General features: G+C 45.7%; 1 protein-coding gene across 3 annotated transcripts; it reads right to left on the reverse strand.

The window, feature by feature from the left end:
* Positions 1-20: 20 nt before the first annotated feature.
* On the reverse strand, positions 21-13,846 carry N4BP2L1 (NEDD4 binding protein 2 like 1). 3 transcript variants are annotated; one of them, XM_084294036.1, is made up of 5 exons: positions 13,506-13,846; positions 6,643-6,767; positions 5,734-5,822; positions 4,347-4,423; positions 21-2,542 (listed from the first exon to the last, which is right to left on the reverse strand). In XM_084294036.1, exons 1-5 carry the CDS (start codon positions 13,628-13,630, stop codon positions 2,317-2,319), a joined length of 642 nt encoding a protein of 213 aa, XP_084150162.1. In that variant the 5' UTR covers positions 13,631-13,846; the 3' UTR covers positions 21-2,316. The 3 variants fall into 3 exon arrangements, with proteins under 3 accessions (XP_084150162.1, XP_084150164.1, XP_084150163.1); XM_084294038.1 differs by lacking the exon at positions 13,506-13,846 and adding an exon at positions 8,632-8,703 and having other exon boundaries at positions 23-2,542; XM_084294037.1 differs by lacking the exon at positions 13,506-13,846 and adding an exon at positions 7,067-8,300 and having other exon boundaries at positions 25-2,542.
* Between the last annotated feature and the right edge of the window lie 280 nt (positions 13,847-14,126).

Consider the following 14,126-nt stretch of genomic DNA (forward strand, 5'->3'; position numbering starts at 1 on the left):
GTTTAAATGATTTTTACTTTGTACATTAGATCCTGGTTGTATTTAATAAAGTTATATTACAAAAAAATCCTCAGGGCATTTCAGCTGCAGGACAAATGATTTGGAGCTGAATAATCATACAGTTCTCACACAAACATCGCATACACTAGCATCACTCTGGCTGGAGGTTTTATAACCCATCACTTTGATTCTGATGTATTGTTGAATTCTGGCAGGGTCTTTGTTTCAATCTCAAGCAACCTCTTTTGTTACCAGCTGTGGCATTAGCGTAGTTGTTTGTCAGAAGTAGCACAGGGCAAAATCAACAATTGTCTAAATTTATTGGAACCAAACACAGCAGCTTAATTCCGAAATACTCCTCTGTAATTCTGCCATGGTTCTGTAAACCATAATTCCTTAAAATTATGTAAACCATAATTCCTTAAAATTTCCGTGCAGTGCTAAAACTTTTAGAAAAGAACTATAATTATGACTGATTCATAGTAAAAAAAAAAATTTAAAGTAGTAATAATAAATCCTTGGTCTTAGTTAGAGGTACTACTTTAAGCCAGAATGTTATGAAAGAAAGCCAGGCCCTTAATTTCATCCCACGTTCTTTCTGCCAGGAGGGAGTTAGTACTTCTGTTCATGGTTTCTTTCTCATTAAGTTCTGCAGGTGAAGATTTTCAAAACTGGAGCTTCTGCACAAGAGAAGCAGTTCTGCATGGCAGGCTCTGACTCCATGGTTTAGTTATGCCGTTGTCCTGCCCTCGCCCTTCAGGTGTCAAAGGAGGAAGGCAGCAGCTCCCTCCTGGTGACCTTCCTGCAGTCCTGTGCCTGTAACTTGGCTCGAGTGCCGGGCTGAGGGCATCTCCCACAGCCAAGCTGGGCACTGCGGTGGGACTGGGGAATGTAAGAGGGTGGCAGCGGCTTCACTTAAAAACTTTGTGCAATGCTGCAGGTGTCCTACACCCCTTAATGAACAAGTATTTACAGTGGTGACAGTGCTGCTTTACGTGCAGCCTGAGTTAAAAAATAAAAATAGAAACTAATTCATCCTACCCCTACTGCTTTATACAGACTCCTACAGCCAGCTTAGCTTTCACACAGGACTAACATACGCCTTGATGCTTCTGTTCACTAGACTGGCAGAGAAGCAGCAGCTGCACCTGTGTTTCTTCATGATCTGGGTGAGCTTCATTTCCTTCATTTCCTCATTTCCTACTGCCAGCTACCTTGCTACTGCCCTCTTCTACAGCCACTGCCCAGGTGGCAGTGTAGTTCTGCACCTACTTACAGAAAATTGCCATCACAAATGCTGAGTTTTACAATAATGTTTCATGAGCCCTGTTGACAAAGACCTATCAACAGGATTTTAAAAGTTTTTTGGAACTCCTGCAGGATTGCTTCTTTTCCTCATCCAGCCATCAGTCAATGGCTTCTCTGCACTGCGTGGCAGAAGGGGTCAATTTCTTCTCTTACAAACACTTTTTTCCCCCTCCTTTCTCAAGTTGTCATTTTGTGCAATACCCTTTGTCCTGAGTTCAGGTAGGCAGCAGCCTCGTGCTTTGCCTATTTACAGCTGCCTCTGCAGCCTGGTGCCACCTTCAAGTTTGCAAACGCTCACCCAGTACCGATCTTTCCTTCAGGAAACAACGCTGCCTCCTCTGCTCTGTCTTCGCAAGATGATGTTTAAAGCATTAAAGTTTTCCTCCTTCAGGCTGGAGATGCTGTTTGGCTGTGTTAGTGCTAAGGTAAGAACAGCATAGATGCAGGCAGCAGATGCGGAGATGCAGAAGAGCACCAAATCTTACTACGCTCTCTTAAAACCACCTTTTCCATGATTGACTTTGCCTCTCTGAAAGTTAGCAGTTAAAACATGCCAGACAAGAAGGGGAAGACAGAAAGGATTATCCAGGAGCAAAACTGCAAGAAGTGACCACTGCATGGAGAAGGAATTGGCCACGTGGGCTGTAAGAAAAAAAAAAAAAAACTAAGAGCATTCAGTGCTCTGAGCAGTTACAGCAATGCAAAAAAAAAAAAAAAAAAAAAAGAGTGAGGCCCAGCCAACAAATTTTACCATAAGCCAGAATGAATTTTAGTGAAGGAAGAAGGATGAGGGCATGCAGTTTGTGCCAGAGATAAGAGGGCAATCAGCCAGGAAGATCTGTGAGATCATAATCTAGCGCCATGTAAAGACTTTTAAGAACCAGAAGTCTGCTTTTGAAATGCAGTAGGAAAATACAAGAATATAAAACAGTTTAGTTTAAAAAAATAAAGTAAAACTAGAGACTTTGATCCCCTGATAATTAAAACACACGCAGAGGCCTCCACCCCTCAGCGAAATGGCAGGGTGCGCGTGCGTGCCGGGCGCGGTCTGTGTGAGCAGCCCGGCGGGGGGCTGTGGTGGGCACCCAGGCCGTGAGCTGGGCTTGGTCCCGTGGCGCTTCTGTCGTCTCTGCCGGGCTGCTGGGCGTGGAGAACGCTGTGGAAGGTGACGTGGTGCTCGTATTCCTCTTTCATCCGCTGGATCTTTTGCCGCGGGACGTCGTGGATATTTCTTCTGTAGAGGCAACGGTAGCAGAAATGTGTTACAGGTTGGCTTGCATTTGCTGGACATCGCTCCTGGTGCTTGGTGAGCCTTTTCTAGCTGTTGTTTTTTGGCTAAACCATTGGTCGCAGCCACCTGCCTCTCGACAATACTGTAGGGACTGCTGGAAAAAGTAACCCGCATATTTTTGTGGGCAGCAAGGCCAGAAGAGGTTAGGCGAATGCACTGAAACAGCCAGGTGAGAAAGAGCTAGGTACAAGACCTGTATCTTATTTTATGTGAATATTGCTGGGTTTTGGAGCCACCAGCTTGTTAGCACCAGGATGAGCTTTCATACTTCTGGCTGTGGATAGCCCAGGCACTGACTTGTAACAGGTGTGGAGGTCACACATCTGTTGTTGCTTTAGCTGAGTGCATGTGGGGAAAAAAAATCATCCCTCATGTGATGCAGAATGGGCAGAAGTGATGGTGGGGGAGGTGGTGCTGCTGGTGGCTCTGTAGGAAGCATGGAGACTAGGGAAGTTGGGGAGAAAAGCTGGGAATTTGCACCTGTGAAACACAGGTTTGGTCTCCGTATGTGAAAACAGAGGGGGGAAGACTCAATAGGAACACAAGATGAGGTAGGGAGGAGAGGAGACATTGCACATGATTTTAGGGACATGGTTTAGTGGGTGATACTGGCGGCAGGGGGATGGTTGGCCCAGATGATGTTGGAGGGCTTTTCCAACCTTAATGGTTCTGTTCTATAAAAATAAGGGGAAAGAAGTGGAAAGTGAAACGTGTAGGACTTTACTGTTTGTAATGGAAGCTACCCGTGGCCACACACAGTGACTCCATGGCAAATATATAAATGAAAGTAGGCCTGGGAAGAGGGGAGCAGTATGCTCAGCCATGCAGGGGTTTCTGGACAAACCAGAAACTTTCCAAAGACTACCTGCTACTTCTGTGTCTCTGTGAGCTCGTGAGCTCTGAATAGCTTTATTTTTACCATTTATCTCCATAGGGCCCTACTAGTGAGCTAGTGTGACGTTGTCTTGCAGCTGCATTTTCAAAGTCTTGCTGTGTGCAAATCCTGGAGTGCTCAAAATGTTTTGTTTTGGTTTTGTTTTCCTCCAGTGGAATTAAGGTGAAAGTAATGCAGCAGGTCTCCAGCTGCAGCATCCCCACTTGTCATGGGCATGAGAGCCACCAGCAGCCAGTGCCCTACACATGGGCAGTGTGCACCTGGGGTCAGCAACCAGCACAACTGCAAAGATGATGCAGAACCGGAATTGATCAGAGCAAACCAGCCCATACTCCTGCCTTTTTTCTGCCCAAGCAGCTGGGAATGGTGATGTCCTTCAAGACTGACATCCTGTGCCTTACCGGGGGCGTATAGGATGCATGAACAGAGCTCTGGCAAGAGCTACCTGCCTTCTTACAGGAGATTTACACTGCTCATGGCTTGTGGACTAAAGATTTAGGTACCTAGAGAACCTAGGGTATCGCTAGGACGTTTATCTGGTATCAGGAAACCTGCAGCCAGTGCTGAAGGTACTGGAAGCAACTTTCAGATGTCCCTGAATCATTTGCCAAAATGCTGCCCCAAACTGCAGGTGTTTGAGTTAGCCTTACAGTCCTGGCAGGCTACTGCAAAAGCTGACTTGTTTCAAATAATTACACAGCAGAAATGGCTCAGCCTGAATGAAGTACGCACGCCCTTTCATTGTCATTTACCAGGTGACCATTTCAGGGGGTATGAAGAGGAGAAGTGCTGGCTTTTCTCAGAGCACAGAAGTGAGAAGCTGTCTGCTGCACCAAAGAGAAAAAGCTGTACCTTGTCAGTTCGTGAACATTGAACTTCCAGGGTGTATCTGGTTCCCGGAATATAACTTCGTAGCTATTTTCACGTGCCTGAAGAAGTACACACAAGTTTTAGATTTAGGGCCACCAAACCCAGGATTAGCCAATTTTCCAGCCCCCCCCCCCCCCGAGAATTTTGTTGGGTTAAGAGATGTATCCTGCATCTCCAGGAGCCAGAAGGAAGAAGCTCACCACGGCTCCCACCACGGTGCTGGTCTGACTCCCTGCCAGTCCATTCCCCCTTACACCAAAGGCTTTGGGTCTCCCAGCACACCCTGCCTCCACATTCCCCCAGCACCCTGCTCCCCGCGGCAATGGGGCTCTGCCATGGGAGCTCTGTGGCAGTCACAGAAGGTTCAAGAGCCACAGGTCGGCTGCGCCAAGCTGGAGCTTCTGGGAGTGTCGTGCTATTTCCAGGCACTGAACCTACAGGTCTTGATTTTTTTTTCATGGTAAAGCAACATATTTGTATCTCCATATGTGTATACATATACATCTATATGTATATGTGTATATATATATTTAGCTAACACAGCTATTGATTGCTTTTGGGATTTGATTTGGAGGTGTGAACACTGCCTCCTGAAGACATTATGTAGTAGCAGAAAGGAGGCAGGGGACTCCTGATCTTTCTACATCTCGTACACCTCTAGTTCTGATCTCTCACTTGCTTCATGGTCACCCAGAAGCATTCACAACTTCCTCCAGCACAGTAACATGTCCAGGGTTTCCAACACCACTATTAATTCTTGCCTCTTCTGAGCTCCCATAAAAGCAATACCTTGACCCAAATTTTTTTTCTAACGTGATCGGAACCCAAGAACTTACAGCTGTGCATAAGCATGAGTGTGATGTTATCAGGCAGGCCAGACTATGAAACTGTGCTAGATATTGGCAATAAATGCTATGCCTGCCAGCACTACTAAAAAGAGATACTGAATGCACCCTTCAAGGACTCTTTCTGATGTATTTTTCACAAGTCATAAACTAAAATTTTGATATATTTGTTAACTTTGGAAACTCTTAGATTTGGTCAGTTTCAGATTCAACAGTTTGGAAACTGTCACACTCATGTCACTATTAAGGATTGCCTGATTGCCAAGAAGCTACAGGGCAAGTTCAAAGATCATTAATCTTTCTAATAATTTTGCCTTCACTGAGGTGTATAGCTGGCTAGATAAAATAATTGCATAGGCACCTTTTCCCCTATGTCTTCGCAATATAAATTATTAACTATAATTAGAGGACTGAGGGAAAATGGAAGTCATTAGTTTTAGCCTTGTTAAGAATTGTTTCAGTCAGATCACCTCTTCAATGTCAGAGCTAAGCGTGTAAAAGCAATAAATCATAGCTTTCCCTACCATCATCACATACGGCTTCATTTCCCAAGCATGGATGTTGGTGTTATCAATAATAACCGGGCTTTTCCCATTCTTCATTGCTTTGCGTGCTGTAATGTAACACATCAAGTAAAGCTAAAACGTATTAAGTAACAGACTGAGCCAGGTCTTCCTAGCCTAGAAGGGTCCTTTCCTTGCCCACTCCTAGCACGCTTGGCTCCCTGCCGGACTTGGGTTTGTAGCTACCACCCAAAAGCAAGCAGAGGTCGGCACCCAGCAGGTGTTTCCTGCAGGTGATGCAGCTGGTGGCTGTGCTCAGTAGCAAGATCTGAAACTTGTGTGAACACATTTAGACACATTTAGGTATTTACAGCAAGTATGAGAGACCATTATTTGCAAAAGATGTCTGTTTTATGATCCCAAGGTACGTTTGCCAATGCTATAACTGAGTTCAGAGCACGGCCTCCAATATATGTGACATTTTTCTCTCTCAGCTAGCCACGTAGGTCATTTCATTCTCAGATTATGGAGGTTTGGAAGTTTTCCTCCTGCCTGTCACTAATTCCTCACTGCCACCCACTTCTAGGTCAGGACAGACACCTAAGAAGGTGCAGTCTGCACCATGCCAGGCACACAGCTGTGCTGAGCAGCTGCAGTGCTGGCATTTGCATGCCACCTGCTGTTAATCAAGCTTTAGCAGGGCTACCTCAGAGTCAGTTCTATTTCCAAAACCAGTAACTATCACCAACATTAATTCATTTTAAATTCCTCTCTTTAATGCTACAAAATAATATCAGAAGTGGCAAATATATTTTAACCAATACACCATGAACTTCACCTACTTTGAGATATTTTTATTTGGGGGCTCAATTTGAAGACATACTGAAAAGCAAAACTATGCTGACAAAAGACTGGATCGATTTCAGTCACCTCTCTTTTGGTTCCACTTGTGTGCATCCTCTAGGAAGTCAGGCTCAAACACGTACACACCATTTCTAGTAAAGAAGTCATCAGTACTAAGAACCACAGCACTGGGATAGTCGTACTTCAGTTGTCTGGAAAACAAAAACCACAATGAAAGAAGGATTAGGATGTGCAAACACATGCCTTTAACAAAGAACATTACATCAAGAGCTGTATGACTGCTCTGCAAATTTGCACAGTCCTTTGTTTGGAAAATCCCAGATTAAAGAGATCTGAAAATAATGTAATCAGTAGGTGAGCATGCAGGAGCTTAAAGGCATGTTTGATTTCTTTAATTCAGCAGAGAGATCCACAATGGACCGCCAACACGAGTCTTTAATCATAATAATAAATTCAATTTTCTGAGTTATTTGAGAAGGTATGAACATACATTTTAAAAAATACTGCTAATCCCATGGAAGTGAGTCTTAAAAGGCAATTCTCTTACGGGAGTTTCACTACAGAAATATTTTTGAAGATAATAAGGAGGAATGGTTGGTCATTTAGTAAGGATTGTCTGTATTATCAGCTTTGTCTTGTTCTTTGTTCTTCTTCTTCTTTCTCTGGCTGTAAAGCATGTAGCTCCTTTCCTTTAATGTACAAACAAGTATGAGAGGGATTAGTCAACATTTCCTATTATTTTATGGTTCTTTCTCTTTCTCACTTGTCTCTGTTTACTCTGCCCTCTTCTTGTCGAGTTGAGTCATTTTTCTTTGATTTCCATTTTTTAATGTTTCACAGACAAATTTGCATTGCCTGGCTTGGCCACCTCAGATGCAGCAGATCCATAAAGGAGGTCCCCTGTGGTCAACAGCCAAGGGCAACCCCCTTCTCTTCATGTTGACGTGTGTCCCACAACCATGTCCACTCACAGCTGGGACGAGATCTGGTGGTGTCTTGCTGCAGGCTGACCTTTCAGGAGGCTAAGGAATGAAAATGCTCCTGATGTGGTGGCTTGAATTTGAAGGGTTCTTCCTGCAAATTAGTCCTCAGGGAACATTAAAAAGAAATCTTAATGCAAAACTGGGTTTCTGTTTGTGTGTTTTCATCTTATTTGTGTCCATAGGCTGAACTGTTCACTTTGTCAGTCAAGGGAGTGTTGGGAGGAGGAGGGAGGGAGGGAATCTCTGCAAGAAGCCAGGGAGAGCCCACGGCATCACCTCACTGCTCCCTTATCTTGTCAGGGCCCCAGAAGCCAAGACAGAAGAAAGTAAGGCCAGTCCAGAAGCCTTGTGACTCTCAGACACGAACGTCACTGCCCTGCTATCTCACGCCACACATGGTCTTCAGTCTGTGACTCATTTCAGCGTCCTCGATAAAACGCTTCTCTTCCATCCCCGTAAGCTCCAGAACAACAATTTCTCAATGCCTTATCTAATTGAGCAACGGCAGGGGAAAAGGTCCTTCTAGGTTATCGGCAAAAAACCAGACGGGCAGACAGAAAAGGCTTAATTCTGTCGTCTCGAGCTCGACTCCAGCCATTTACCTACCAATTTCATCCTAACCTGCCTGCCAGCAGCAATTCCTCACTCGGATTGCACTTTGCTTTTCCTTGAACCAAGGCTGACTTCTGACTTGTTTCACCTGCGCTGTAATTTCCACCATCTGCTGATTAATTCGTGTTATTTTGGGGTAGCCACTGCCACAGGGAGCAGAGACTCGCTGCTGGCTGACCAGCCAAGGCCAACCTCACTGCTCTGTGCTGCAGCCACTAAGTTACATACCTTTTAACACATAGTTATCTCCTAGCTCAGAAGAGATGTTTTATTTACCTAATTACTGCTGGACAAACAGATCCAAAAAAAAGTTTTTTTTTTTAAAAAAAACACAAAACTTTAGTTTTGGTCCCATGCAAATAATTCTTATCACGAAGAGCATGTGAGCACCTAATGCTTATCTGTTTGCTCTCACGCTGACACACTGATAAATTTAGCTCTCAGTAATTCAGTACCTTACCTTTCCTGTTTCATCCATCTGCATCAAAATCTCTTCTCTAAAAAGCTGATTGTGCTAAAACATGTTGTCCCTTTACCTATTAAGATGCACATAAAATTGTACATATTAATAAAAGATCTCAGTATGTTTTTCTTCTTCTGTATTTCCTTTCAAAATGTTATCACAGTGCAAAATTTTAAAATACTTTTTAGCATTTTAAATGCTAACAGAGAGCTTTGATATGTAAGCAACTTAAGCAGTGTGTGATTACCTGCACATTCAGTTTACTATCTTCATATCCCTGGTAATAAAGCAGATAAAACTGGGACTTCAAAGGAGGAAAAATATGGCACAAGATGTGTTCAGAGCTATGGATTACTGTCACGTTTACTATACTCAGACTAAACAAATAAAACCACACTAATAGCAACATAACAAAACATTAAGCTTGTTTTGCTGTCTTTAACACTTGTTTTTCCACAACCAAACTGACTCCAAAGCTTACAGCTCTTTCCTGCCACCTGGTTCCATTCTGTTTGTTCTGTCCCTTTTAACTTCACTTGCAAAAAATAAAAATAAATTCATTTGCACCCAAGACACTTTGATATTTTGCTTGAAACTACAGCCATTGAGATCTACATAGGACCAGAGGTTGGTGTAGAATAAAGGTTTTACATTATCCCATTAGACTCCTGATCACTCTATGCAACAATAATGCTTGTATTGGAGCTAAATATACTAAATAGGAGGATTTGTGCCCAGTGTTATTTATTAATAAATTCTGAGCAGCACCCATTGCAGTTAGATCAGTAAGTGTAAACCACGCTAAGGATGAAAAGAAAAAAGAAATCTCTTCGCAAGATCAAAGGGTACTTACAGGCTACGTCTGCACTGAAGAAAAGCCACTGGACTTTAAGCACTGCATTGTGATAAACAGTATCTGTCAAAAGTTCAGTATTAATTAGCCTACACGATATTTAATTGCTCCGTACTGCAGCTGCCTTGCAGCAGTTTTAATATGGTCTGTTACAGGCACAAGTCTGCTCTCGTGCCTTTCTTTCCCCTTCCCAGGGGGAAGCAGATTTCCAAGCTAGGTGAAGTACCTTGTTAGACTGATGCAACTGGAAAAAAAAAAAAGGTTTTCAGATGCTTATGGCACAGAAGCAGCAAACTGCTGGCAGGCCTGGGGACTGCTCAAACCCTGCGGGAGCCCTCGGTGTGCGCAGAGGCTCCAGCGTCGTCAGCAGCTGCAGGGACGCCTCCGACCAGCGCAGGCTCTCGGTGCATTCACCTCTACTCTTCACCCTGTTCAGGTTTACCATGGTTGCAACTACTAAAAAAGAATATTTCTGTTGAAAATACAGCTCCATGAGCTAACAGAGAGGGGTTTTGAAGCCTTCTAAGTTATTTATATGAGGACCTGCTCCCATGACTTATACAGTTCTTGAAGTAGCCAGTTTATTAATAGCATCTTCAGTGCTTTCAAACGATCAATTCTGATTTTAACTGGAGATATTTCTGTCCTCACAGACCATAAAATTACTAGCCATGATTTCAACTAGCTGGATACAAGTACAGGACTTGAGAGAAGTCCCCACCTCCACTAACGATGTCACTGGAGAAAAGAAAGCCCCTGTCTGCATTTCACAGGCTGTCACGTCTTTCCATCAGAAACTCTGGGAGTGAATGGATGCCCGATATTCAGTCTGGTAAAAAGACTGGCAGGAGTGTTTTCTGCTTTCATAAAAGCTAACAGAACTGTGTGCCAGGCAGATCTTAGGCCTGCTAGAGTCTCAAGATACAACCTCCTTCCAACGTAATGCAGATCCTAACGTTTGTGTGCTAGCACTGCATACAGCCACTTGTTCTGCTCACTAACAAAAAGCCTTCCTGTGGCTTTTCAGCATTCAGTTTTGGCAGAAAATGAGAAAAATGAGAACCAGAGCACACGCACAGTGCTGTCAGCTGCCTGCAGTGTTTTGGTAAGTTGCAGTGAGCGCCCTGAGGACTCTGCCCTGGCACAGGGCTGCCAGGCAGCACAGCAGTGCCTCCACGTCTCACCGGCAGGACACGAGCAGCAGCCGTGCTGTGCCTGTCGATAAACACGTTCAGAAGGACCTGAAGCACGAGCATGTTGTATATACAGGTAGATGTTGACAGTGTGTTACCATCTGGAAGCAGGAGCTGCAGAGCTAATAGGCAAAGTCCATGAACTGTGCTGCAATTCTCCCGTAGGGTTGGGATCCTGGTGACAAAGGACAGGCTGATTCGGGATCCTACCCATGGCAGGGCTGGAGAAGGGACTGGAGGTGAAGGGAGGAACCAGACAAATGCAGCAGAGAGGACTGGAGAAGACAAAGCCTATGCCAAGCACCGATTCCTCAGTGCCAATGTATTTTTCCCTTCTGTGTCTTCATCACCTGTTCTGGATGACTGTTCACTTTATGCTTCATAAGGGAGCACAAAACGGATCCTATTTCAAGTGGTAAATCAACAGTAGAAGTTGTGAAGTTACATATTTGATCGTGCCCAGCCTAGTGCTTGAGCAAAACTGTTAAATAGGTTACGTGTTATGTTGAGTTGCGCGTTTCCACCACAAACAAAGTCTGTTGTGGAAGCAGATATGAGCCTGCACGTGGCTCACTTGATTTTTGGAGATGTTTTGTAAGCTGAACGTACTACTGCACCTCAGACATGTTTTCTTAGCAGTTGCCTCTGATGATGTACAGTGAATGATTAGAGGGCACCAGTTAGGATCACCTAATAAATAGGTGGCTCAGGGATGTGCATCCTTAACAGTGGTATGATTGGAAAAGATGCTGTAATTATATCTTACAAAGCTGTATCCAAACAGTGCCAGGTGATAATGAAAGGTCAGGGAATCAAGCCCTGAGCCCTAGCCTGCTCCTGGACAATAGTCTGGTGCAACAAACCGACAAGGGGATGCTCTATCAGCGAGTTGCAGTATCACTGGTGATAACATTCACGGTTCATGACATTTCTGAGCGCTGTAAAGGCACACAGCTTGCAACAGAAATAGTAGCTGACATGAATAATGAATGAACGGAGACGTGTGTGAAAGCACCAGAAGAAACAACAGAGCAAAGGTTAAAACAATGGCATATGCTGATAACCAAGAGCAGAGTTAACAGCTATGAAACTGGGAAACGTGCTCGTCACCCACACACTGATACAGAGCAATGACTTGCCACTAGGAGACAGGAGAGCAGGAGGATGGCCAGCAGGTCCTGCTAGCCTGCAGCCATCCTCCTCTTTCCAAAAGGGAGAGAGCTGTAGCTGTAAAGGCACCCAAAGTGGGAAAACAAAAATAACAGCCAAAAATCTTGCCTAAGATTCATGAAAAATGGCATCATGGTAACTGCTAGAGGGCATAAAAAAGCCACTTTGTCACCACTACCAAGAAGAACCTAGAAGAAAAAGCAAAAATGGGGCTGCTGAAGGACCTTGTCCTTGCTGATTTTGGCCACACCACCTGTGCACATGTACCCTGATGCTTGCAAATATTTGAGCATGACAGTGTGAGTGAAAAAAGTCAGAGAGAATGAATTTGAATGGGTAAAATTAGCTTACCTGCAAATTTTTAAAGTAAATCTCACCTTTCCTCACCAATAGGATCTCGCACCATGCTTGTTGTACTAATTCTCTACAAACATATTCCTGCCTAGCACACTACAATTGCCAACACCAAAAGATACGCAGTGTGGGATGCTGGAAAGAACAAATTTCAAAAATTTCTTGGCACAGTCCTTTTGTAATCTGACAGAGCTAACAGAGAGGTGCTACAGGCAGCTCTCACAGCTGCCCTTTGAGCCACATAGTGTTTATGATACAATCAGCAGGGGCTAGATGCAGAACAACTTCTTCAAGCCTTCCCTTTACATGGGACTAAAACAATGTTTACGATTTATTCTGCAAATCCACTATTAATAATTAAACTCGTGTTTTGACCTGAAAAAAAGGAGGCGAGTTATTTGCATTGGCTGAGAATACGTCTCCCAAAATCCCTCCGTTCACTCTGGCACGCTCTCCTCACCGGAGGGAAGCCCACGGTGAACGTCCACCTTTTGGTGGAGAGCAGGGAGACACCAGGAGCTTTGGGATACCAGGCTGGTCGCGATACCAGGCTGATCGTGATACCAGGCTGTGGCTATGGGGTCGGGCAGGCTGTGGTGCCACCCCACAGCACTCCCCTCGGGGCTTTTCCACCAATTTTTCACCAGTCCTGGAGCCTCTCCTGCCTCTCTCCCACACCACTGGGGCTCAGACAACTCGAAACCAGAAGTCGCAGCCCTTGGCAATTCTCGCTGCGAGACGGAGGAACTGCTTTATCGTCGGCAATCGACCACAAAATAAAAAAGCCTTAGCCTGGTAATTTTACAGAACAACAAATAGCCTGGCTGTAGTGATTTCGGGGCTTACTGGCAACGCACCTTTGGGCACTAATCCCTTAAAAATTAGGAAGGGAACCTTGCCCCACGCACTGGGCTGTGTGTCCTTAACGCAGCTCCTCGTGGCTGGAGCAGCGAAGCTTTGAAGCATTTTTGAGCTTTCCGCGAGGCTCCTGCTCCCCTTCCCGGCCAGAGAAGCCCCCGAGGTGGCTGTCATAACCCTATTTCCATCTCGCAGCCCAGCCTCGCTCCTTCCAGGTTTTGGAGCAAGCAGAGGACCCCCTGGCACCACCCCGGGCCATTTGGGGCTCAGCTCTAGCACCTTGCCCGAGGGCTGGCTCCTTGCTTTCCACCAGCCTGAGGGAGCCAAGACCCTGCGAGGCAAAGCCCTAAAGGAACCCTAAAGGAACCCTAAAGGAACCCTAAAGGAACCCTAAAGGAACCCTAAGCAGCTGTCACGGCACCAGCCCCCTTCCCAGCCCTTACCTGGCCAGCGTGCTCTTCCCGGAGCCGGGCAGGCCCCGCAGCAGCACCAGGCTCTTGCCGAAGCGCCTCCGTGGCGGGGGCTGCAGGCTGAGCCCCCCCAGGGCTCGGAGCAGCCGCTCGTCCATGGGGCCCGGCCCGGATCGGTCCCGGTCGTGCGAGGGCCGGGCCCGGCCCGGAAGGGGGAGGGAGGCGGCGGGGAGCCGGCCCCGGCCCCTCCCGGGGAGGCCTCGCACAGGGAAGGGCTGGGCTGCCCGCGGGGGGCCGGCTGTGGTTACTAAAAATTAATTAATTTGCACGTTATCAAGGTGGGGGGCGATGCTGCCGGTGCTGCGAAGCCCCAGGCCCAGTTTCTGGCCCCCCGTACTCTGCCCCGCAGGCTCTGTCACCACAGCACGCCAGAGCTGCCAACAGTACCCCAGCTTTAGGATCTATTTTATTCCTTTCGTTTTCTTTCTTTTTTATTGGATTCCACCCAAAAGTAGGCGAGGATTCCAGGCAGCCACAGCTAAGTAACTGCTGCATTGCATAAGCAACCCCATGCATCAAGCTCACTTCAGCTTCCCTCTTTTTTCTCCATATGCATTATCACATGAGAAACCACAGCGAGTTTAACGTGATTTA

This window comes from Netta rufina, assembly GCF_964035555.1.
Source record: "Netta rufina genome assembly, chromosome: 1".
NCBI lineage: Eukaryota > Metazoa > Chordata > Aves > Anseriformes > Anatidae > Netta > Netta rufina.

What these genes read in the sequence shown, in the direction of transcription:
- N4BP2L1 (XM_084294036.1), bottom strand. Translation starts at nt 13,630, where the DNA reads ATGGACGAGCGGCTGCTCCGAGCCCTGGGGGGGCTCAGCCTGCAGCCC. An exon ending in GGGAAGAGCACGCTGGCCAG is followed by an intron (nt 6,768 to 13,505) that starts GTAAGGGCTGGG and finishes TTTGTTTTCCAG; the next exon opens with ACAACTGAAGTACGACTATC. An exon ending in CAAGTGGAACCAAAAGAGAG is followed by an intron (nt 5,823 to 6,642) that starts GTGACTGAAATC and finishes GTTACATTACAG; the next exon opens with CACGCAAAGCAATGAAGAAT.